This window comes from Salarias fasciatus, chromosome 16 (assembly GCF_902148845.1).
Source record: "Salarias fasciatus chromosome 16, fSalaFa1.1, whole genome shotgun sequence".
Classification (NCBI taxonomy): Eukaryota; Metazoa; Chordata; class Actinopteri; order Blenniiformes; family Blenniidae; genus Salarias; species Salarias fasciatus.
Genome location: NC_043760.1, coordinates 4,676,272 through 4,700,958, shown reverse-complemented (window position 1 = coordinate 4,700,958; position 24,687 = coordinate 4,676,272). Strand labels below are relative to the sequence as shown.

The 24,687-nt window shown below is 48.3% G+C and overlaps 1 protein-coding gene across 1 annotated transcript in view; it reads left to right on the top strand.

The window, feature by feature from the left end:
* LOC115402767 (titin-like) overlaps window positions 1–24,687 on the top strand; it is a 205,830-nt gene that overhangs the window by 97,188 nt on the left and 83,955 nt on the right. The window contains 44 exon segments of the mRNA XM_030111303.1: window positions 117–395; window positions 642–911; window positions 1,026–1,165; window positions 1,981–2,107; window positions 2,953–3,219; window positions 3,330–3,596; window positions 3,872–4,135; window positions 4,742–4,881; window positions 5,028–5,154; window positions 5,383–5,649; window positions 6,022–6,288; window positions 6,852–7,118; window positions 8,621–8,760; window positions 9,072–9,198; window positions 10,219–10,361; window positions 11,779–11,902; window positions 12,441–12,707; window positions 12,904–13,001; window positions 13,081–13,249; window positions 13,384–13,653; window positions 14,140–14,406; window positions 14,631–14,909; window positions 15,073–15,481; window positions 15,578–15,702; window positions 15,865–16,131; window positions 17,038–17,307; window positions 17,393–17,692; window positions 17,775–18,077; window positions 18,156–18,343; window positions 18,452–18,566; window positions 18,658–18,945; window positions 19,029–19,180; window positions 19,595–19,742; window positions 19,831–20,130; window positions 20,416–20,703; window positions 20,790–21,086; window positions 21,541–21,727; window positions 21,801–21,916; window positions 22,002–22,301; window positions 22,454–22,753; window positions 22,837–22,942; window positions 23,067–23,263; window positions 23,524–23,829; window positions 23,907–24,064. Of these exon segments, the coding sequence (XP_029967163.1) occupies window positions 117–395; window positions 642–911; window positions 1,026–1,165; window positions 1,981–2,107; window positions 2,953–3,219; window positions 3,330–3,596; window positions 3,872–4,135; window positions 4,742–4,881; window positions 5,028–5,154; window positions 5,383–5,649; window positions 6,022–6,288; window positions 6,852–7,118; window positions 8,621–8,760; window positions 9,072–9,198; window positions 10,219–10,361; window positions 11,779–11,902; window positions 12,441–12,707; window positions 12,904–13,001; window positions 13,081–13,249; window positions 13,384–13,653; window positions 14,140–14,406; window positions 14,631–14,909; window positions 15,073–15,481; window positions 15,578–15,702; window positions 15,865–16,131; window positions 17,038–17,307; window positions 17,393–17,692; window positions 17,775–18,077; window positions 18,156–18,343; window positions 18,452–18,566; window positions 18,658–18,945; window positions 19,029–19,180; window positions 19,595–19,742; window positions 19,831–20,130; window positions 20,416–20,703; window positions 20,790–21,086; window positions 21,541–21,727; window positions 21,801–21,916; window positions 22,002–22,301; window positions 22,454–22,753; window positions 22,837–22,942; window positions 23,067–23,263; window positions 23,524–23,829; window positions 23,907–24,064 (9,686 nt within the window).

Here is a 24,687-nt window from a genome sequence, read left to right as displayed (position 1 = left end):
CCTGTCACTCTGCAAACCTCTGTGTGTGTCTGAGTGTATAACATCCACCTTTATTCAAAGTTCGTGTGTTGAATCAACCACTGACTGGTGTGATACCGCTATCTGTGTGCTGGCAGAGCTTCCTGTGAAGTGGCTGAAGGAGCTGGAGGAAGAGACGTCGGCGCTGAAGGGTCAGCCGGTGTACATGACCTGTGAGCTGAACAAAGAGAGGGATGTGGTGTGGAAGAAAAATGGAGAAGTGCTGAAGAAGAAGGAGGGCAAGATCCAGATCAACATCATAGGCATGCAGCACGCTGTAACCATCCAGAACTCTACTGAGGAGGACGCCGGCACCTACAGCTGTGAAGTAGCCGGACAGGAGGAGGTGAAGACCAGCACCAACGTTAAAGTGATTGGTAAGTGAGACCTGTCAACGATGGATGAAGGTAAAGATGGAGGCAGGTTTCAGGCCACCAAGTGACAGAAACAGTCTCTACGCGGATGACACTGAAATTTATCTTTACAATGTTCTGACAGCATTTCACTGCAATGTTCAAGAACAAAGCCACATCATCACATTATCAGTCAATCACACCAAACATCTCTTCAGTGTGTCGAAACAATTCCAGAAAGTGAACTGAGATGAAGTTTCTTTCCAACAGAAATCATAAAAGACTGGATTGTCAAACCGCTGAGGGACCAGCATGTCAAGCCCAAGGCTGCAGCGACCTTCAAATGTGAGCTCTTCAAGGACACACCCAACTGGAAGTGGCTGAAAGGGGAGAACGAAGTTGTTCCATCTGACAAGATCGAGATCAAACAAGATGGAAAAGAGCTGACTCTGACCATCAAGAACTGTCAGCCCGAAGACGTGGCGGAGTACGCCATGGAGGTGGAAGGACGCGTCTACACTGCCAAGCTAACACTGGGAGGTTTGTCCATTTTTTTCTGCCTTTAGCCATTTGTCTATTTTTACCAACATTTATCAGTGGTGTGTTGAAAGCTGACTGATATTTGGGAGTACCACTATGCCCACCTGTTCTCAGAACGGGAGGCTGAGATCCTGAGGCCTCTGGTCAGCGTGGAGATCACAGAGAAGGAAGATGCCACGTTTGAGACAGAGATTTCTGAGGATGACGTTCCCGGAGAATGGAAGCTCAAAGGAGAAGTTCTTACCAGATCCCCGGTACGAGCAGTCAGGACATTACGACCACTTCAATAATCCGTTCAGCCAAACCGTTATGACCAATCTTTTCAGCCAAAATATTATGACCACCTCACTTATGTTTGAAAGTCTTACTTTTATTTAAAACACTGAAAAAATACCAATAAAACAAAATCCAAATACAATGAAAGCTTCACATGCTCAAAGAAGATGAACAGAAGCCTTTTGCACAAGTTAGAATGCCAGTCTAGTGGAATTCAGATTTTATGAGTTTTAATAGCCCCACATAACGTGACACACTGAATATCGTGGCAGCTTTCCATCAGAGCACTCATAGTTTCTTTATTCATCTGACCGCACAGCCACCCTTTGCTCCATCACCTGGTCAAACTGGGCACAGCCCACCACAGCTGCAGGTTTGGAGATGAGCTGCTCCACTAAATCAGGATCATATCCTCACAACTGTCCAATTTTCTGCTTCTGCTGAGGACTAAATGTTGACCTGCAGTCAGATGAGGTCCTCTGACAGAAGTCATCATACATATAGAGCAGAGATGGCCGACTCCGGCCCTCAAGGGCCACCATCCTGCATGTTTTAGACAACTACCTGCTTCAGCACACCTTCATCTAATGGTCTCTTCTTCGAGTCTGTGAAAAAGCCCCATCACGAGTCCCTCATTGCTGGGAGAGACCTAAAACATGCGGGATTCCGGCTTTCAAGGACCGGAGTTTCCCAACCCTGATATAGAAAATCAGAGGTGTTATTCTTATGGCTGAAAAGTTTGCACTGCTCTAAATATTTCTACTATAAAAATAACTTTTCTCATGCTGTTCAGACATGTGAAATGCAAATGGAGGGAAAAGTGCGCAGACTGATGCTGAAGAACTGCCAGTTGGATCAAGCTGGAGAAGTGACCTACCAGGCGCTGAATGCCGTCACCACCGCAATGCTCAACGTCAAAGGTAGGAGCCACATTCCTGAATGGGACAAATCATACTGTTGCTTCCTGTGGGAGAATAAAGGTGTAAGGTCAGCCAACAAGAGAATAAAGCTTTATGGCACGTGAAGGCAGACCTTAGATCTTTATTTAACAGGATTGGTGAACTTGACTGATTGAATGTGAATTTCATGCAGCCCAGAAGAAAAAGGACAGTTTCAATGTGGGGTCGTTTTCTTCTGTTGTCAATGGATTTGTGTCACTGTTCTTGTATTTGTTCTATTTCTTGTTGTGTTTAAGTTATTTCTGTTTCTGTGTTGTTTTGCCAGTTGGCCAGTTTGTCGTGCCAGCATTATGTCCATCAGTTTAGATTCCACATTAAGCACTTTAATTGTTTTATTTAAAAAAGTTGTAGGAAGAGTTTTAATGTTACAAGAGCAGCAGAAAGTCATTTTTGCCCCAAACAAAGAGACAAGAGGTCTGAAGATGGAAGATGAGCTGCCCTGGTGTGAAGAACAAGTGCTTCTATCAAGAGTTCCTTGATCGTTTATGAAGCTTCTACTTTTCTTGGACATTTGTGTCCTTTCTCTTTGATGAATCCCTCCAGTCCAATGATGTTTTCTGCTGGATTTCTTTTGTTTCAGATGCCTTCCATTTTTTGTGAAATCAGTGATCCAGTGATGTACTATTTCTATATGCATGCTGTTACCACATTAGTACCACTCCAAGGATTTTTAGAGTTGTAAATGGACACAGTTGGTTCTGTCGAGATGAACTGGCCTCAGGCTGTGGACTGTTGTTGTTGTCTGTGTATGTGTGTCCAGTTGTGTTGTTCATGTTCTTGTCCCCGTGTCACTTTTCAAACCCCAGAAATCGAAATGGACTTTGTTGTCCCACTGAAAGATGTCACGGTGCCTGAAAAGAAACAGGCCAAATTTGAATGCACCATCACGAAGGATGTCGCTAAGGTCATGTGGTATCGAGGGGCGGACATTATCACCCCAGACCAAAAGTTTGACATCATTGATGATGGAAAGAAGCATATGTTGATCATTAACTGCTGTGAGTTTGATGATGAAGACGAATACACGATTGAGGCTTTGGGTAAATCCTCAAAGGCAAAGCTGACAGTGGAGGGTAAGTGCTCAACTGCTCCCACAGATGGAACCTCAGAACATTTTTTGTTTTGTTTCCATTGAGTTCGCTGGTTCACCGTGTACGGTCATGTTTTATCAACACCATTGTAGGTATCAGGCTCAAATTTATCTCGCCAATCAAGGATCAAACTGTCAAGGAGGGCAAAACGGCTCGATTTGAGCTGGAGCTCTCTCACGAGAACATCCCCGTCACCTGGTACAAGAACGACGTTAAAATCCACCCGAGCAGGACGGTCGTCACTCACGTGGACGGGAAGAAACATGTGCTAGAAATACGGGAGGTGACTCTGGACGATACCTGCCAAATTAAGGCTGAGGCTAAAGGCATCCCTTCCATGGCCAATCTGACGGTTATAGGTAAACCAGGAGCAAACCGTTCTACTTTCTGTCATTCCCATTCGGCGCCTCTTCTTCTTCCCACAGCTCTATGTGTGTTTGTTCACATTTGTGTCCTCATAAGTTCACAAAGTGACCTCATTGTGTGTGTGTGTCTGTGTGTCAGCCATTAGTTTTCTTTGTTGCGTTCTTTTGTCCTCACTGAATGTCCTGTCACATGTGCTGTCTTTGTACCACATCCTGCTTGTCTGTTGATAATTCAAGGAGTCATCCCAAATAAATTGTGCCCATTCTAGAGGGAGATGCCTACTTCACTGTCAAGCTGCAAGACTACACTGCAGTGGAGAAGGACGAGGTGGTTCTTGATTGTGAGCTCAGCAAAGACGTGGATGTCATGTGGTACCACAATGAGGCTGAAATCAAGCCCTCCAGTATGGTTACTGTTAAGGCCGAGGGCAAACGCAGAACACTTGTGATCAAGAAGGTTGGAGACAAAGACAAAGGGCAGTACGTATGTGACTGTGGAACAGACAAGACAACTGCAACACTTCACATCGAAGGTAAAACATTTGATCTTGAGTTTTTAGTCTTCCCCCCAAACTACACTGCCCCCTAACCATAGCTCCAGTTTTCTCTCTCATATCACCTCTTTCTGAGCAATCTTGTCTCCATCCATGGTCTTTGTCCTCCCCTTCATTCGTGGCGGAAGTACTCTCCAAGGGAACGAGCTTTACTGGGTCAGCTCCGATGATCTCCTTCCATTTGGGGATGAAATTAGTATTGTAGTAATGTTTTCCTGTATTTTTTTTCATGGTTCCCAAAGCAGATTCATCATGCTTTGAACCCTTTGAACCCTTACATTGTTCTTGAGAAGAACAGTTCCGCCTTGATAATGCTGAAGATTTATTTGCAACTAAATGTTTTATTGGATATTCAACAGTTCAGTTGTGTCAATGTTATCGGTGCTCCACTCACAGCTGTCCCAAGCCCATCTGAGTTTGGTTCTTTATGGCTCTATCTAAGGAGCACATTAAAGGGGGGTTGGATGAGAAGAACCTCACCTGGCAACTCCATGTGTGTGTCTCTGTTTAGTGTTTGTGTGTGTTTTGATGTCTGTCTGTGAAGTATTTACATGTTCGAACATTGTCTCCTCTCTTAAACACCAGCACGCCACATCAAAGTGGTTCGTCCAATGTATGGTTTGGAGGTGTTTGATGGAGAGACAGCTCGATTCGAGGTGGAGCTCAGCGAGGACGATGTCCACGGCCAGTGGAAACTGAATGGAGAAGTCCTCAGTCCATCCGCTGTATGTCCGGTTCTCTCATAGCTTTACCCTTAGCTCTGTTTAAATGCAATTTCAGTCTGTATTGGTGAAATCACAGCTCGTCCTGGTAACTTTTCTGTGATTCCTTGATTTAACTTGAAATGCTAATGTGTGTTGGCCACCCACAGGATGTAGAGATTGTGGAGGATGGCGCCAAACACACTCTGGTCTTATACAACTGCAAAGTTCCCCAGACAGGCGAGGTGGCGTTCAGCGCCGCCAATGCCAAGTGTTCAGCCAACCTGAAAGTGAAGGGTGAGCGTTTGCTTCCTCACTTCTCATCCAAACTCTTGTTGCAAGCACAGCTTCTGAAAACATGGACTGTGAAGCTCCTTACCTTTGCTCACCTACTTTGTTGGTGCTGCAGCTCAACAAGACCGAACAGTCATAGAGATTGTGTGATTCTGCTCAGTGAATTCTCTTGTGGCACCTCCTGAACACCATCTGCACACTGACATTAATCTCATGTGTCTGAACCCTCAGAGGTACCTGTGTCCTTTATTACGCCACTGGCCGATGTGCATGTTTACGAAAAGGACGAGGCCAAATTTGAAGTGGAAATTTCTCGAGAACCAAAAAGTTTCCGTTGGCTGAAGGGATCTCAGGAGTTATCAAACGATGACAAGTTTGAGCTGCTTGTGGATGGAAAGAGACACAGTCTGGTAATAAAATCTGCCCGATACGATGATGAAGCCAAATACATGTTCGAGGCTGAAGATAAGAGAACATCTGGAAAGTTGATAATCAAAGGTAAACAGAGTCCAGTCACTTCAGCTTCGTGCGATATGTCTGATGTGTATGCGGCCTCTCATGAACTCTGTGGAAGGTGAAACTGGTGGAAATATTCTCCAGAAAACCTTCAAACCTCTCCTGATTAACAAAAATCACCTGAACACATCACCATCTGAACTTAAACTAAACACATCACCACCTGAACACATCTTAACCTGATCACATTAACCTGAATACATTACCATCTGAACATTTCTTAAGATGAACACATCTTAACCTGAAGATGTTACCATCTGAACACATCTTAAACTGAGCACATCTTCCTCCATCAGGTGCTCTGTCAGCTGTCTCCGCTCTCTGTTGATCCCTATGAATATCATTTCTCATCAGGTATTCGCCTTGAGTTTGTCAAACCGATCAAAGACGTGACAGTGAAGGAGCGTGAGACGGCTGCGTTCAGTGTGGAACTTTCTCACGGCAATGTGCCGGTTGTTTGGTACAAAAACGATGTGCGGCTGCACCCCAGCAGGGTGGTGCACATGTCAGAGGAAGGGAAGGTCCACATGCTGACTTTCAAGGAGGTCACGACTGACGACACCTCCATGATCAAAGTGGAGGCCATGGGGAAGACGTGCGAGGCCATGCTCACAGTGCTTGGTCAGTACCGGTCCTGGCAGGGGGCAACAGCATTTTCACGTTTTAGCGTTTGTGTGTCAAATTGGCAGCTTCCTCTAGCTTGTCCAATCACTGACAAGAATTTGAGTTCAAGACTCAAAGAGAATCCAGCACATTTTGTTGACCCCATAACAAACTTTAGTTCACAACATCAGTGATTTCCTGTCATTCCAGCCTGCGTTCGTCCCGGCAGCCTTCAGGAAGTCCTTGAAGTTAACAGAGATTTTGATGCTTTTAAGGAGTTTGTTCCATAACTTTTTTGAGATTGTTCAGCAATCTTTATAATCGGAAATCATTTTGCTTTGGTGTTGTTTTTGATTGTTAACAACTGTGGCTAATAACGACACTGTCAGGAAACTGTCATTGCACGTCACGGTTTCATTTTGAGATCACAGACTTGATGAAGCCTCAAGTTCAGAACATGTGTACAGATGTTCTGCAGGTTTCAGACGCTTCACTCCTGTCAGATGTCATCAATCATGTGGTGGTCTTTGCTGTCTTCTCTCGTCTGTTGGGTGTTTTGAGCTGCTGATGTCTGTTTTCAGAGGGCGACTTGTACTTCACCGTCAAGCTGCAGGACTACACGGCAGTAGAGAAGGACGAGGTCATCCTGTCCTGTGAGCTCAGCAAAGCCGCCGCCGAGGTGCGGTGGTTCAAGGACGGCAATGAAATCTTCTCCTCTAAGAACGTCCTGATGCAGGTGGATGGCCGCAAGCGTATGCTGGTCATCAAGAAGGCCGCCAAGAGGGACATGGGAACATACACCTGTGACTGCAGCACAGACAAAACCACGGCAGGCCTGAACATCGAAGGTAAAGATGGATGACTCCACCCCCTGACAGAGCGGACCATGGCGTCTAAACCACCGCCGACTGCCCAGACAGTCCCCCTGTCCATTCCGCCGTCACCATCACCGTCACCCCGACTGTGTGTGTGTTGTTGTTCACATGATAATCCAACCAACCCGCAAACATCTCCAAAACTTCAGAGATGTGAGAGCAGAACTTCAGATCAATTTTGGGTCGAAGAAACGCTCTGAGGAAGATGCAGATGCGTTTTGCAAAGCCAAGTCAATATCAGATCTGGAAACATTAAAAGAAAAAAAAAATAAAAGAAAAAATGGCACATACCATTTTAAAACCTGAAAACTGTATTTGAAAATCTGACATAAAAATATTAAACCATCAGAAAAGAAAATCTGAGGTTGTGGAATTTTAGAGCTCGCTGGAGTTGAGAGTAATAAATCAAGAACAACATAAGTCAGAGTCGCATCTCCAGGGAGATGTTCTGGTCCAGATGCTCCTCCAATAGGAGGACACCAGGGAGATGTTCTGGTCCAGATGCTCCTCCAATAGGAGGACACCAGGAAGATGTTCTGGTCCAGATGCTCCTCCAATAGGAGGACACCAGGGAGATGTTCTGGTCCAGATGCTCCTCCAATAGGAGGACACCAGGGAGATGTTCTGGTCTAGATGCTCCTCCAATAGGAGGACACCAGTGAGATGTTCTGGTCCAGATGCTCCTCCAATAGAAAAGATGCCAGATCAGAACTGGACTTTAGGTCACCTCCATCTTTTAGCACTGTGAGAGCTTTGAGCCACATGGCTTCAGCAGCATCATCCTCTTCTAAAGGAAGAAGATAGTGGTTTTGAGCTCCGCAGGGTCTGTATCTAGGTTGTCTTTACTTTCTACCTTTATTCATGGAGGAAGACACCAAAATCCCCGATCAGGGTCAGAAATGAGAGAGTAGCTGTAGACAGTAAATAACTGACAAATATTTATTCAAAATATTCTCTGTGACTTGTTGATGTTTGTAGATGTTGGTTATTATCATTTTTTTTTTATTTTCTTTCTGCACAAATTGTAAGTCACTCTGAATAAGAGTGACATCTGTTTGCCCAAACTGTTCTCATTTCTCCACTTTCACATGTCTTCATATCTCCACATCTCCATGTCATCATATCTCCATGTCTCCATATGTCCATATCTCTATGTCAAGTGTCCATGTCTCCATATATTTATGTCTTCATGTCTCCATGTCGTCATGTCTCCATGTCTCCATATCTCCATATCTTCATGTCTCCATGTCATCATATCTCCATGTCTCTACTCCATATGTCCATGTTTCCATATCTCCATATCTCCATATCTCCATGTCTCCATGTCTCCATGTCTCCATATGTCCATGTCTCCATGTGTTCATATCTCCATGTCGTTATCTGTACTTAACATCCGCCACCGATCATCTGACACCCTGAAGCTGCTGTCTCTGTCTCATCCTTGCTTGGACGGGTCTCTACTGTTTTTCCTTCAGAGCGGGACATCAAGGTGGTCCGCCCGCTCTACAGTTTGGAAGTCACTGAAACCGAGACAGCCAAGTTTGAGACGGAGGTCTCAGAGGACGACCTTCATGCCATCTGGAAACTGAAGGGAGAGACGCTCCATCCGTCCGCTGTAAGACCAAACACTTGCAGTTTGTCTCATGAAGGAAGCCACTCAATTATCCCCTCACATTTTGCTGCATTGATCACTTTTCATTATTTTGGGATCACATTTCATTATTTTGGAGCTTGATGAAGCTGTGGATTCATGGCTCAGCCTCTTGGGGCTGCCGCAGTCTGGTTGAATCCACCCATGGAGGCGCAGAGGGTTTCTGTGGTGGTCGGCCCTCTTCACGGTCTTCAGACGTCCTCCAGCGTCGTCCCTCGGCCTCTCTGACACTGTGACAGAAAACTCCTGAAGTCTGTCTGGGTGTCTGTTTTCAGGACGTGGAGATCAAAGAGGAAGGAGCTCGCCACATTTTGGTCCTCTACAACTGCAAAATGGTCATGGCAGGAAGCGTCGACTTCTCCGCGGCCAACGCTAAATCTTCAGCTCACCTGCGTGTCAAAGGTACCCAAAGAAATCCACAGCAGACGCCGAGGCCCCATTAAACCATGACTGGCGTCTTGGTGCAACAGATTCCCTAATTCATGTTCTGCAGGCCGAACATTCCTGCAGGCATTTAGATTTCTCTTCATTTCTGACTGAAGCAGCTGCAGATGGATTTTACATCTGACTGGTTTCATTCTTCACGAGCAGATGTAAAATTCACCATCGAAGAGCCTGTTCAGGTTGTTTCTGTGGGTTGATAAAGTGAGCTGCCGAGTGAGAGAATGTTCTCAGTCCCAGAAAAAACCTCCGATTTGATGTCCAAGATGAAGAAAACAAAGAAAACCAACAACAACCAATGAAAACCTGCCACTTTCAACTCTTCCTGTTCTTCCAGATTTTCATATGAAGTTGAATTTTCTTTGATCAGAAAAGGTTTCTCAGTCATAAGGAGATAATTTACATGCTGTCCAGACATCAGGAGCTGATTTCAAAGAGCAGAAGCTTGAAACAGTCCTGCAAGTCCTCAGACCTTGTGTTGTCTGTACTGGTTCTGGGACTGGAACCAGTGTGGTTCCAGTAGCAGAATCGCGTGTATGTGTATGTGTGTTCCGGTCCTTCCACTTCTCTTCCGGCTCCAGTCTCCTTTTCCAGGAATTTTGTCGCAGTTTGATTGATAGGAGCAGACCAGCGTGCCCTCCCCCATCCCAGAGCTTTTGGCAGAGGTGGCCTGTCAGCCTATCAGTACCCGCAGTTATTTTTGAAACCGCATGCCTTTTCTAGAGCGGGATTCTCTGATTGGCGAGGGGAGAGGTCACGACCCCGTCCCTTACTGCTCCAATGGCGGGCGGCATGCTAATGAGCTCGGCCCCCCAATGCCAAAGCCCCGGGTCGCTGTGCTGCAGTTGTCCCGAGGGCTCTGGCAGGCCGCCTTCAGCTCAGCTGCACCATGAGCGCCGCCGCTCTCTGAGGATTACTCTGATTACTTCGTGGACCTCATCCGGGTTGGGAGACTAACAATGTCTTCTCCCCAATCCAAAGCACGAGTCATCGGCCTGACGCGGCCGCTCAACGACGTCACCGTGACCGCCGGAGAGACCGCTACCTTCGAGTGTGAGCTGTCCTACGAGGACATCGCCGTCGAATGGTTCCTGGGCGAAACAAAGCTGGAGCCGAGCGACAGGGTGAGTCCACCGCGACACCACACGGTACAGAGTCCCAGGCCTGCTGCCGCTACCAGGCTTAGTCCTGACACTGGTACTGATTATTGATCCCAGTGCTTATACTGGTTCTGATCTTAATTCCAGTTCCAATCTTGGTCCTAGACCTATTACTGACACTGGTCCTGATCTTTGTATTTGTCCAACTACTGGTTCTGGTCATAGCCCTCGTCCCAGTCTTGCTCTTGGTCCTGGTCCTTGTACTGGTCTGGTCCAAGTCTCAGTCCAGGTCCTGGTCCCAATCCCAGTCCTGGTCCCAGTGTTTGCTGTGTTTCACACACTCTTCAGGTCTTCATATAAGGTCCTGCTACAGGTTGAGGATTCCAGCTGAGCATTCGATCCTGGTTTTGCAAGAACATGCAGGAGGCTTTTTCTGCCCTGCCAGCATTTCTGCAGGTTATTTTTACCAGACGGGAGGCCCGGGGCAACAGCAGGAGGCCACTGGAGCCGCCCCGGTGCTTTCCTTCAGGAAAGGATCAACATGTGTGTGACACGTGTGTGACGTGTGCGGGATGTGTGTGTGTGCGTGTGTGTGTGTGTGTGTGTGTGTGTGTGTGTGTGTGTGTGTGTGTGTGTGCATGTTTGTCAGGTGAGGTTCAGAGAACAATTCCCACATAAACACAACCAGGAAATGTGGATTAGCATGAGCATTGACTGTGAACCTGAGAAAAGGCAAGTCAGGGAAAGGTTTATACACAATGACTTCTCAAGAATTTGAGGCTGCATTTACACGGCAACGATTTCAAGTGAAAACACGCTGCTTTGTGTTTTGGGGGTCCATTTAAATGACAAAAGAACTCAGAAACTGTCATGACTGTCATTATTCCCAGTCTATATCCTCCTGGTCCTGGTTCTGGTTCCTGTCCGGATTCTCCTGGACTTGGTGGGTTAGACCGTAATACCAATCCAACTTAGTGTTCTGCACATATGAACGTCCGTGCTCTCCCATTGTTGTCCCATAATTTTTAAATCACTGCCACTTCAACATGAATTTTTTTATGAAACAAAAAAACAAATCGATGCATTTGCACTTGAATTGTTGTCATTGACAAAAGGTCTGAATCTCACAGACTATCAGAAGCTCGAATAGAATATGTTTACTTTAAACCTGACAGATAAAATGAAGATATCCACTCAACTTCACACAGTCCAGACAAAGTGAGGAGCTGATGATGATGTCCAGGAGACAAAGGTTTCCTCAGCTTCTGGTTCAAGCCTCAGAGATGCTGATCCCGATAGGCATGATTCAGGTTAACAGCAGCTGATGGGGCAGGTTTATTGACCTGTTAGTTCAACCATGGGTGGAAAAGTGCTCACTGTGCCTGACAGGCGGCACTGAGGGCAGTCATACTCAAGTGCTGTGGCTATGTTGAACCCACAGGTGGTGCTAAAGGTGGAGGGTAAAGTTCACAGTCTGACGCTGAGGGACGTTCAGCTGAATGAAGCCGGTCAAGTCAAACTCACTGCCAAGGACTTCCAGACGGAGGCCAACCTTACCGTCAGAGGTGAGACCCACCTCCTCTCCATCACCTACACACCGTCATGTTTCGAACTTCATAATACTCAAACATTAGCTGCTGTGTTGGTTGAAGTGTCATTTCTGTTGGACAAAAGCTACAGAAACAGAGTGAAAATGTTGGTGCCGTCATATATCCATGTGATCAGTCAGTTGAATAAATGTTTAGGATTCAGCCCTCCAGAGGGCACTGCTCTCTATTAACAAACAGGACAATTACCAAGAAGGAGAGAAAACTTATTTTTATAATCAGGGAGGTCTGACAGTGATGATGGTGACAACAGATCTCACTGATGTTTGGTTGACAGGCGTCAGCTACTGTTCAAGAGACTCTACCATTAATTATTTGCTCCTAATCTCAGTGCTTCTCCACATGACTGCTGGTGGTACTGCTCAGTTGTTTTGTAAACACAAATATCTAGAAATAAAGACAAAATGAACGCTGAGTGCAGGCAACAATCTTTGTTGGCAGATATAACTTAAATGAGCCTGTAATGGTTGGTTTGGTTGCTTCTGTCCTTGTTCAGAGCCAGCGGTGGAGTTCTCAAAGCCACTGGAGGACCAGACGGTGGAGGAAGAAGCCACTGCCACACTGGAGTGCGAAGTTTCCCGAGAGAACGCCGAAGTGTCTTGGTTCAGAGACGGGCAGGAGATTCGCAAGACCAAGAAGTATGAGATGATCATCGATGGCCACAAGCGAGCTCTGCTCATCCACGACTGCACACTTGACGACTCACGGACATACAGCTGCAACGCCAAAGAGTTCAAGACATCCTGCTTCCTCAACGTTGAACGTGAGTATCGTTCCGTCCAGTTTTACTGAGATTCACATAGCAAGATTGTTACTGACCCAACCTGGTCCTTACTAACAGTCGTTTACCAGGTAGAAGGTAAGAAATGATCTGAGCCATCTGCCATAGTTCCAGTGAAGTTACAGCTGATACACAGTGAACAGAGCATCTGCTGAAGGTTTTTTCTGTGCTCCCACAGCTCCACACGTGGAGTTCACCAAGCCGCTGCATGACGTGGAGGTCAAAGAGAAGGAATCTGCCAGGTTTGAATGCGAAGTTTCCAGAGAGGACGTGAAGGTGAGCGTCAGCGTTGCTGCTGTCTCTTTTCAACCAGTTTGTCCAGAGGCGCTTCACTGCTCATCCTCCTTCTCTGCAGGTCCGCTGGTTTAAAGATGGAAGTGAAATACGGAAAGGAAAGAAATATGAGATTATTGCTCAAGGTCGCCAACACATTCTCATCATCCACAAGTCAGTGTTTGATGATGAAGCCGAATACGAATGTGACGCAAAGACTACCAAATCTGCTGGCATGCTGACAGTTGTCGGTAAGATTCCCACCCTCAAACCCTTCCTTATATCAAAATTCTTCTTATCACGCGGTCCTGAGTTAGATTCAATGAACCACACATGATCTGGATCAGGACATGAAAACTTCACCTTTAATCTCTTTGACTTACAGAGGAAGAAGCCAGATTCACCAAGAACCTTTCCAATGTGGAGGGAACAGAGACCGACAGCGTGAAGCTGATCTGTGAGGTGTCCAAACCTAGCGCCGACGTCACCTGGTACCGCGGTGATGAGGAGCTGCCTGAGGGCGGCCGCTACGAGCAGATCGTGGACGGGAAGAGGAGAATCCTTCTCATCCAAGACCTGAAGATGACCGACGCCGGAGAGTACAACTGCAGGCTGAGTCCCAGCATCAAGACCTCCGGAAACCTCAAAATTAACGGTAAGAGAGAAAACAGCAGGAGAACCAGGGCAGATCCCTGATGGACCTGGTGAAATTTCATTGTCTTTATAGAATTTAATTCTTTTGTTTGTAAATTAAAATGTTGAATTGTCACCCTGACCGCACACAGCCCTGACTCCCTGATACTCTGATCCCCTGATGCCCCGACTCTCTGATGCCCTGACTCCTTGTTATCCCAACTCCCTGATGCCCCGACTGATACCCTGGCTCCCCAATGCCCTGACTTCCTGATACCCTGGCTCCCCAATGCCCTGACTTCCTGATACCCTGGCTCCCCAATGCCCTGACTTCCTGATACCCTAGTGCCCTGATACCCTGACTCCCTGATGCCCTGATACCCTGACTTCCTGATGCCCTGGTACCTTGGCACCCTACCCTGCCCTGGTACCGATTCTGATACCCTGATGCCCCAGTGCCCTGATCCTAACACCTGGTCAACCTGACGCACATTTCTTTGTCTTGCAGAGCTGGCTGCAGAGTTCATCTCGCGGCCTCAGAGTCAGGAGGTGGTGGAGGGCGAGAAGGCTGAGTTCACCTGCTCCGTTTCCAAGGAAACCTTCGAGGTGCGATGGATGAAGGGCGACAGCGAACTGCAGGCCGGAGACAAGTACCAAATGGTCAGTGACGGCAAGAGGCGCACCCTAGTTATCAAGAACAGCGAGCTGAAGGATGAGGGCGGGTACGTGGTGTTGATTGGAACCACCAGAGCCAGCGCCGACCTCACAGTGCTCGGTAAGCATTGCCCACAAGGGCTCACCTCGCCACTTATTCCAGCAGAAGAATTTCAAGATCGCTTCTGATGATAAGAAACTCTAAATCAGGAAAACCAGCCAACTAACTCTAGTAACTCTGAACTGAGTCAGCAGAAATCAACCTGAGACATTAAAGTAACATTGAGTTTCTGAGTTCTGAGGGCAGCCGGCTGACCAAACGGTCCGGTTTGTTTTGTCCTGCAGAGAAGCTGAAGATCATCACTCCCCTGAAGGACACCGAAACCAAAGAAGGTCAGGAGGTTGTCCTGAACTGCGAAGTCAACACGGAGGGGGCCAAGGCCAAGTGGCTGAAGAATGAGGAGACAGTGTTTGAGAGCAGCAAATACGTGATGGTGCAGCGAGACAATGTCTTCTCACTGAGGATCCGCGATGCCCAGAAGCCTGATGAGGCCACCTACACCGTCAATCTGACCAATCAGAGAGGAGAACAGGCCAGGAGCACCTGCAGCCTGAGTGTCAAAGGTCAGTCCAGTCCACATGATCCGCATCTGGCAGAATCTACAGGGGACGATCACTGTGGCATGGGTTGGGTTGGGTTGGGGTTAACGTTAGGATAGGCTGGGTCAGCTATATGTTGCTTGATGCTGTAACATTGAACTGAGAGTGTCTGTCTGTTCACCTGCAGAGGAGAGCCTGCGGATCGTTGTTCCTTTGGAGGACATCGATACTCAGGAGAAGAAGACAGTGAGCTTCTCCTGTAAGGTCAACCGACCCAACGCCACACTGAAGTGGATGAAGGGCAGCGAGGAGATCTCCTTCAGCAAGCGCATCGTCTACAGAGTGGACAAAGACAAGCACACCCTCACCATCAAGGACTGCACACTGGCCGACGAGGGCGAGTACACCGCCGTGGCTGCCGACAACAAGTCAACCGCTGAGCTGATCATCAGCGAGGCTCCCACAGACTTCAGCATGAACCTGAAGGACCAGACAATCACCGAGTTTGACGACGCTGAGTTCACCTGCAAGCTGACCAAAGAGAAGGCTGATGTGAAGTGGTACCGTGACGGACGCGAGATCCGAGAGGGACCCAGGTACCCCGAACCCAGCGCTAATCCAGATCCACTATCAGAGTCCCAGAGACTTTGTCTTTGAGCAATGCTAATGAGGTTCTGCTGTTGTTCCTCTAGATACTCATTCCAGAGAGACGGGAAGTTGTGCACGCTGCGCATCAAAGAGTGTCGCCCTGATGATGAGTGTGAGTACGCCTGCGGTGTGGATGAGAAGAAGTCCAGAGCCCGCCTCTTTGTGGAAGGTGAGTCTGACCTCTGACCTCCTTCCTCAGTGCTGACCTCTGTCCCCTGTCCTGAACTCTGTCCTGATCTGTGACCTCTGTCCTAAACTCTGTCCTGACTTCTGACCTCTTTTCTGTCCTCTGTCCTGACCCTTGTACAATGTCCTGACCTCTGACCCTCAGAGACCCCGGTGGAGATAATCAGACCTCCTCAGGATGTGTTTGAGCCTCCGGGATCAGACGTCGTGTTCGAGGTGGAGCTGAACAAAGACCGGGTGGAGGTGAAGTGGCTGAGGAACAACATGACCGTTGTCCAAGGAGACAAGTACCAGATGATGAGCGAGGGCAAAGTCCACCGGCTGCAAGTCTGCGAGATTCGACCCCGAGACCAGGGCCAGTACAGGGTCATCGCAAAGGACAAGGACGCCAAGGCCAAGCTGGAGCTGGCAGGTGAGGACATGTCGGTCAATCAGAGGGCAGGTCCGAGTGCACAGCCATTATACATTACAGCCATTATACATACAGGTAGACAGAGTGTACCTCCATTAGCAACAAGCCAATAGTTGATTACCAGAGAAAGTCACTCAGCAATGGACTTGTGACCTAGATCCATACATCCATCTTCTGTATACCTGGGCAGGTCTGCAGGCCATCACAGGACAGACAGACAACCACACACACTCACATTCCTCAGGACAATTTAACCTCACATGTCTGAGGGAGGAATCCCACTCACACACAGTTAGAACATTCAAACTCCAGACAGAAAGGGCCCGGCCGGTATTTGAACCCAGACCTTGTTAATGTGATGCAAGAGTGCCAACCACTGCTCCACTATGCAGCCCTCATTATCTTCATCATAGGGGAAAATAGTTAGCGTTAGTATCGTCTTTAGTCAAGGTTCAGCTAATGCTAATGTTGTATCATACATTTCATTAATGACCTAAATCAACATACTTGACATAAGAAGAAAGTGCTGTTTAAAACAGCTAAAGCCCATTGTGGCCATGTGGACTTTTGTTGTTCTCTGGCTGCACAGCTGCTCAATGAGCTCAGTAAGTCTTAGCCTTGTCCCAATGTGTTTTCAACTGTTAGCTTTAGTATCATCCAACATGTTTTCAAGTGTTAGCTTTGGCATTATCTCAGCATGTTTTCTACTCTTAGCATTAGCATTAGTGCAGCCTACTTTGTCCAGTGAGGAGCAGTTCTGATAATATGGGCCTCCTTCCTCCTGGTGAAACTCTTGACATTAGCGGACAGCTTTATGACTGAAGTCCCTCTGTAGTGATATAGCAGCATCAGTGATTAGCATTAGCTTCATGTCCCCTAACTCTGTGGTATTTTGCTCTGCTGCAGCTGTGCCTCAGATCAAGACCACAGATCAGAACTACGTGACAGACGCAGGGAAGCCGCTGGTGATGGCAGTGCCATACAGCGCCTACCCACAGGCTGAGGCCGACTGGCTGTACAACAACATGAGCCTGCCCAAAGACAACGTGCACACCACGGCTGACCGCACTGAGTACCGTCTCAAAGACCCCAAGAAGTCGGACCAAGGCCGCTACAGGATCCAGATCAAAAACAAGCATGGAGAAGGCGAGGCCTTCATCAACCTGGACGTCATTGGTGAGACTCTTCATTTTCCTTTTGATTTTCTTTAAGCTCTCGTTATTCTTGCTCAGTAAATTTAAATGTTTGCTTTCCTCCCCAGATGTTCCGGGACCTGTGAAGAACCTGCAGGTGGTTGACACAGCTGACGGCGAGGTCAGCCTGGCATGGGAGGAGCCTGAGAGTGACGGCGGCAGCAAGGTCATCAGCTACGTGGTGGAGCGGCGTGACGTGAAGAGAAAGACGTGGACGCTTGCAACCGACCACGCAGAGAGCCCCGAGTACACAGTGACCGGTCTGCACAAGGACTCGCTGTACCTGTTCAGAGTCTGCGCTCGCAACCGGGTGGGAAGCGGTCCCAACGTGGAGACGGACAAACCAGTGCAGGCCAAGAACAAGTTTGGTAAGATCTGAAAATGGACTGGTCGAACAAAGGATTCCTGCTCTCCAGCAGCACCCTTTTTAACCCTCTTTCTGAACTCCAGATGTTCCTGATGCACCGCTGAATGTCGAGGTCGGAGACGTCTCCAAATTCGGCTGCACCGTTTCATGGGAGCCTCCTGAGTCGGACGGCGGCTCACCGATCACCTCTTACATCATCGAGCTACGCGACCGCACCTCCGTTAAATGGTCACCGGTGCAGCGGACCAAAGCCGATGAGCTCAGTGCCATCATCAACGACGTGATTGAGAACAAAGAGTACATCTTCAGAGTGAAGGCAGAGAACAAAGCCGGTGTGGGGAAGCCCAGCGCCGCCACGCGGCCCGTCAAGATCATGGACCCCATCGGTCAGTCATGTTTCATTCTTTCGCTTGATGTCATGTTTGTCTTTGGGAAGATTTCCAGACTTTTCCTTTTTCCCACAGAGCGCCCCAGTCCACCACTCAACCTGAATTGGGACGAGCAGAACAAGAACTCAGTGCAGCTCACCTGGGAGACACCGCTAAACAATGGTGGCAGCATGATCACTGGATACATCGTGGAGCGCTGCGAGGACACCACCGACAAATGGCTGCGCTGCAACGCAAGACTCTGTCCCGACCTGTTCTACAAGGTACCTGGATGAGACAGACATAGTGTGTCTCACTTTGTCTGGCTGTTATTCTGTTTATGTTTGAAGAGGCATCTCGTTTGGTTTCTGGACTTTTTTTTTCTTCTTCAGGTTTCAGGTTTGAAGTTTGGAACAAAATACAACTACAGAGTTTTTGCTGAGAATGCAGCTGGAGTCTCCGACCCGTCCAACATCATCGGTCCTCTGCTGGCCGACGACCTGCACGGTGAGACCTTCAATCTTCCACAGTACTGGCTTTCTGTCTGTGGACTGTGGAACAGAACGTGAGGCCTCCCATGTGTCTGCATCTCTTTCAGTGGGTCCTTCCTTTGATCTGAGTGCCTTTAAAGACGGGCTGGAGGTCATCGTTCCGCAGCCCCTCACCATCAGAGTGCCCATCACCGGATACCCGACGCCTGTTGCGAAGTGGACGTTTGGTGACAAGGAGCTGAGCACAGAAGAAGAGCGCGTGTCGATGATGACCAAGTCTACGTTCACGGAGCTGAGCGTGGCGCCCAGCGTCCGCCCTGATAAAGGAATCTACACACTGCAGCTGGAGAACGACGTCACCTCTGTCTCTGGAGAGATCGAAGTCAATGTCATTGGTAAGCGGCCATCTGTGTGATTTGAACTTTGATGGATAGTGTCACGGCCTCTTTTATGACCTTGTCTCCGTGAACACCTCCAGCGGCACCAAGTGCTCCGAAGGACTTCAAGGTCTTGGAAGTGACCCGACAGCACGTCCACCTCAGCTGGGAGGCACCGGAGCACGATGGAGGCAGCCCGCTGACCGGCTACCAGGTGGAGAAGCGAGATGTGTCCCGCAAGACCTGGGTCAAGGTATGAGACCACATCCCACTATAGTCCAGGTCCAAATCAGAGACCATCTGACAGACACATCTTTGACATGGTCCTGATACTGTTCAAGTTCAATTATATCCTATTTTATTCTCTACACTGTTCTGTTGTCGCCAACTTTAATCTGTTCTATTGATTTTTGTCTGTGCCATTTCACTCCAGTATCTTTTTTGTTTTTTGTGTTCTATTACTTTTGTTACCCTTTTCTGTTTGTCAGCTTTTTAACTTTATAAAATTTTCTTGTTGTATATCTTTCCACAGGCTGCTTAGATTGTATTTCATAGTTGTGTGTTCGGTGTTTTATGTTCAGTTTTTTTTGGCTGTTGGGTCACTCTGGTGATTTCTGGATTCCTGATCTGGTTTTGGAGTGTTGATGTTTTGGATGTCAACCCCCAGGTGGCTACCTTCATCCAGGACCAGGAGTTCACCGTCACAGACGTGGTTGAGGGAAAGGAGTACCTATTCAGAGTTACCGCCTGCAACAAGTGTGGACCTGGAGAGCCAGCATACATCGATGAGCCAGTCAACGTATCATCTCCAGCCAGTGAGTCACTCCTCCACCCACCTCAGACAAGCCTTAGTACAACCCAACCGTCCCTGTGCAGCTCTGACCCTCTGTTTCTGTCCCGCAGCCGTCCCTGATCCTCCAGAGAACCTGAGATGGAGAGACAAGTCCGCCAGTGGCATCTTCCTCACCTGGGAACCGCCCAAGTACGATGGCGGCAGTGGCATTCGTGGCTACAATGTGGATCGCTGCCAGAGAGGCACAGACAAGTGGGAGCCCTGTGGCGACCTGGTGCCTGAGCTGAAGTGCCAGGTGACCGGTTTGATCGAAGGACAGTGGTACTCATACCGGGTCCGGGCCCTGAACCGCCTGGGAGCCAGCCGACCCTGCAAGGCCACCGATGAGATCCAGGCCGTGGACCCCAAAGGTGAAGGATCAAACCGTCTTCATCATAGAGGATCACATGAGCGCACGGTGCACTAATGTTGGTTCATATTTTCTGTGGGAGAAACAGAGCGTTCACACATTTTGGTAAAATTAAAGACACAACACTTTCATTAGTATTTGAGGCATTTTTGTCCATCGTTTGCATTCTTTGTCAAACTTCATACAAAAACCTTGCTTCATTCCCTCTCAGGCATTCAGGCAGCTTAATCCAACTGTAAAACCCTTAAAACCACATTGTTGAAATGAGTCCTGGTCATCTGTGCAGAACCTCCTGAGATCCAGCTGGATGCCAAGCTGCTGGCTGGCCTGACTGCCAAGGCTGGCAGCAAGATCGAGCTCCCTGCCGAGGTGACGGGGAAACCAGAGCCACGGGTCAAGTGGACCAAGGCTGACCTGGTTCTCAAAGCAGACGACAGGGTTTCCATTGACACCAAGCCGGGACACTCCACTGTCACCATTGCCAAGACTAAGAGGGATGACAGTTCCACCTACATCATTGAGGCCACCAACAGCAGCGGTCGTGCCACTGCTACAGTGGACGTCAACATCCTAGGTAAGATCCACATCCCCATCCAGTCACATTGACAAGACTCCACATTTTTGTATAAGTGCTGTTCAAATGTGTACTCCTGTGAACAGATAAGCCCGGACCTCCGGCCGCCTTTGACATTTCTGAGATCACCAACGAGACCTGCTTCCTTGCTTGGAACCCACCACGAGATGACGGCGGCTCCAGAGTCACCAACTACATTGTGGAGCGCCGTGCTGCTGACAGCGAGATCTGGCACCGGCTGTCCTCCACCATCAAACAGACCACCTACAAGGCTGTGGGCCTGACCAAGTTCAAGGAGTACATCTTCAGAGTCTTCGCTGAGAACCAGTTTGGCGTTGGACCTGCGGCAGAGCATCCGTCCATCATCGCCAGATATCCCTTCGGTAAGTCTGAAAGAAAAAAGTCTTCATTCTGAATGCCAGAAACTTACAGATTGTTGATGAAGCACAGAAGCATGTTTGTTAGACCATTAGAAAATGGTTCCCAACTGGTTCACTGGGACCACTTTTTTGGGGGCCTCAAGCCCCAAAGACATCTAGAGTCACACAATTCCTGAAGTCTATAAGATGTGGACACAAGCCAGGATTTTCATTTTGAGGGATCTTGGTGAGAGTGGGCGTGGCCACTAGGTCATCTCAAGGTAAAGGTTGATGGAACTCCATAGTCTCTTGTTTCCATTCATACCAAGTGCCACTTTCCATCTTTGCTGAATTGTTTGTAAATGTGAGAAGTACAAAATACAGAAAACTGAAAAGTTCTGAATTCGTCGGTTCATATCCTTCAGACTTCTTTGTATAAACTGGTCCTCATGGGTCTGACTGTGTGTCTCCTCCTCAGACACTCCCGGAGCTCCTTATAAGCTGGAGCCTTCAGACATCGCCAAGGATGCAGTGACTCTGACCTGGTATGAGCCCGATGAGGATGGTGGAAGCCCCATCACGGGATACTGGGTGGAGCGTTATGAACCCGACCACGACCGCTGGATCAGGTGCAACAAGCTGCCCATCAAAGACACCAACTTCAGGTGAGTGTCTCCACACTGACACCAACCGTCTGAACGCAGCGGCGCACTGTTGACATTTGAATTTCTTCGGCAGAGTCAAAGGACTTCCCACCAGGAAGAAGTACAAGTTCAGAGTCCTTGCAGAGAATCTGGCTGGAACTGGAAAGCCCAGCAAAGAGACAGATCCCATCCTCGTTAAGGATCCTATCGGTACGAACCCAAAAAACCTTCCTCACCACAGATCTGTTTGAGCATTCAAAATCCTGCAGATTGAAAAGTATTGCCCCTCTTCCAGATCCTCCATGGCCCCCTGGTAAACCCACAGTGAAGGATGTCGCCAAGACTTCCTGCTTCCTAATGTGGACCAAACCAGAGCACGATGGCGGAGCCAAGATTGATGGTTACGTCATTGAGATGCTGAAGAGCGGCACCATGGACTGGATCCGTGTGGCTGACAACATCAACCTGCTGGAACACTTCCTGAAGGGTCTGATGGAGAAGCAGGAGTACTCCTTCAGGATTCGCGCTGTCAACGTGGCCGGAGAGAGTGAACCCAGTGAGCCAAGTGACCCGGTGCTCTGCAAAGAGAGACTCAGTAAGGGACACACATCGTCTAAAACCAGATGTAACACTTTCCAACAGCCTGTCAGAGACAAGTCAGTCAGTCAGGCAATAATCGTTAAGATAGGAACATCTCTCAGATCCAAACTGCCAGACTGAACTCAAACATTGTCTTCTCCCCCACAGATCCTCCTTCTGCTCCTCGCTGGCTAGAGGTCATCAGCATCAGCAAAAACAGCGCAGACCTGAAGTGGACGGTTCCTGAGCGTGACGGAGGTGCGCCCATCACAAACTATGTGGTGGAAAAGCGAGACGTCAGGCGCAAAGGCTGGCAAGCGGTGGACACCACCGTCAAAGAGCTGAAGTACACCGTGACGCCACTCAACGAGGGATCACTGTACGTGTTCCGCATCGCGGCCGAGAACTCAGTGGGTGTTGGACCATTCTGCGAGCTGGAAGACTCAGTCCTTGCCAAAGACACTTTCAGTGAGTGGTGAAGTCATGCATGAATAGATCCTTTCAGTCAGCTGCTTGGTGGGAATCAGACAGTAAGATGTGTTTTCCTGCAGCTACTCCTGGACCTCCATACGCACTTGAAGTCACCGCCATCACCAAAAGATACGTGGACCTGCAGTGGGAGGCCCCGAAAAACGACGGAGGCCGGCCCATCCTTAGGTGTGCTTAATTCACCTTGTGTCCACCAAATTCCAGCAGTTTCTAAATTGTCTTTTCTGAGTAACAGGCAGCAGGTTGGTTGGTGAAAACATTTGTCAACCCTGTCCATAACGCTTCCCCACAGATACTCCCTCGAGAAGAAGGAGAAGCTTGGGACCCGCTGGGTGAAATGTGGTAAAACTTCTGGTCCGGACTGTAAGTACAGAGTGACAGATGTCATCGAGGGAACGGAGGTTCAGTTCCAGGTCCGTGCTGAGAACGAGGCTGGCACTGGACACCCCAGCGAACCCACTGAGATCCTGACCATCGAAGACCCGACAGGTTGGTCCACCTTCATGAATCTTGAGATAATCTTCACATGGCAACCAACAAACCTTGTAACTCTACAAAAATGTCTACATGTCGAGAACATAGGCCCTCAACTAGCATTCGAGAGGAGAAGCACTTGTGAAGCTTTTAAAATTGTTTCTCTAAAACAAATGTGGCAAACTAATAGTCTGAGTATTTCTTGTCAAATAGCATCAAGCACTTAAAAGCCGCAAACAGAAAGTATACAGACTCTGACTTGGTGCGCCTTGCAGGCGTCCCATCACCACCAATCGAGCTGCATGTGACCGGAGCTAGCCGGGACTTCCTGTCAATCGCCTGGAAGCCTCCTCAGATGGACGGCGGCAGCCCCATCAGCGGCTACCACATCGAGATGTGCGAGGCTGGGACCGAGAAGTGGATGAGGGTGAACTCTCGCCCTGTGAAGGAGCTGAAGTACCGAGTGGATGAGGGTCTGGTCCCCGACAAGGAGTACATCCTGAGAGTGAGGGCCATTAACTCTGTGGGAGTCAGCGAACCATCCGACATCTCTGAGAACGTCTTTGCCAAAGACTCGGACTGTGAGGATGTCTCTTCTTGTCTGGTAAATCCTCTGTGAGCTCTGGCTGCAACTGTAAGGATATCTTTGTATTCACAGGCAACCCCACACTGGACTTCCAGACTCTGGACTTGGTTGTTGTGGAAACCGAAAAGCTCCACATCCCAGTTCCTTTCAGAGCCGTCCCTGCTCCAAGAATCACCTGGCACAAAGACGGCAAAGAGCTGAAGGCTGATGAGCGCCTCGGCTTCAGGTCAGTCTGGAGATCCTCTCCGCTAACTGCTCACCAACAGGGACAGGGACAGACTGGACACTCCAACACCAGCGCCAACACTAAAAGGGGCGTCACCTACATCTGATATATCCAATTGTGAAGTTAAGTTTTGACCTAAACGTGTAGTTTATGTCACAATCTGGGAGCAGCAACAGCAAAAGAACGATCACCCAACTGTCTGTATCTCAACCTTTGGACTTCTAACAAAAGCTGTACCAAAGAATACAAGGCCCTGCCATTTTCACGGATAGTTTCTCAGACAAGTGGGAGGTAGCCAGGCCAATAATGGGAATCACATGAAGAGCAGAGTTCATCAGTCATTACAGCGAAGCTCTTCAACATCTATGAAGCAGGTCGATTCTGGTTTAGATGGTTGGTCTAAGAGCAGGACCAAGGACAGACTCAGTGGTACAGAAACCACCTGACTCTATGTCTTCCTGTTGTTTATGAAACTCTCCAGGTGTAGTGAGTCCACTGAATAGCTATAGCATCTTGTCAGTCCTCAAAACAGACAGGAACTCATAACACATTGTTAAAATGTTGATGGTAGGACTGCAGACAGACTAGACACTACACCAAAGACACAAACCAGTTGAACCTATTTTT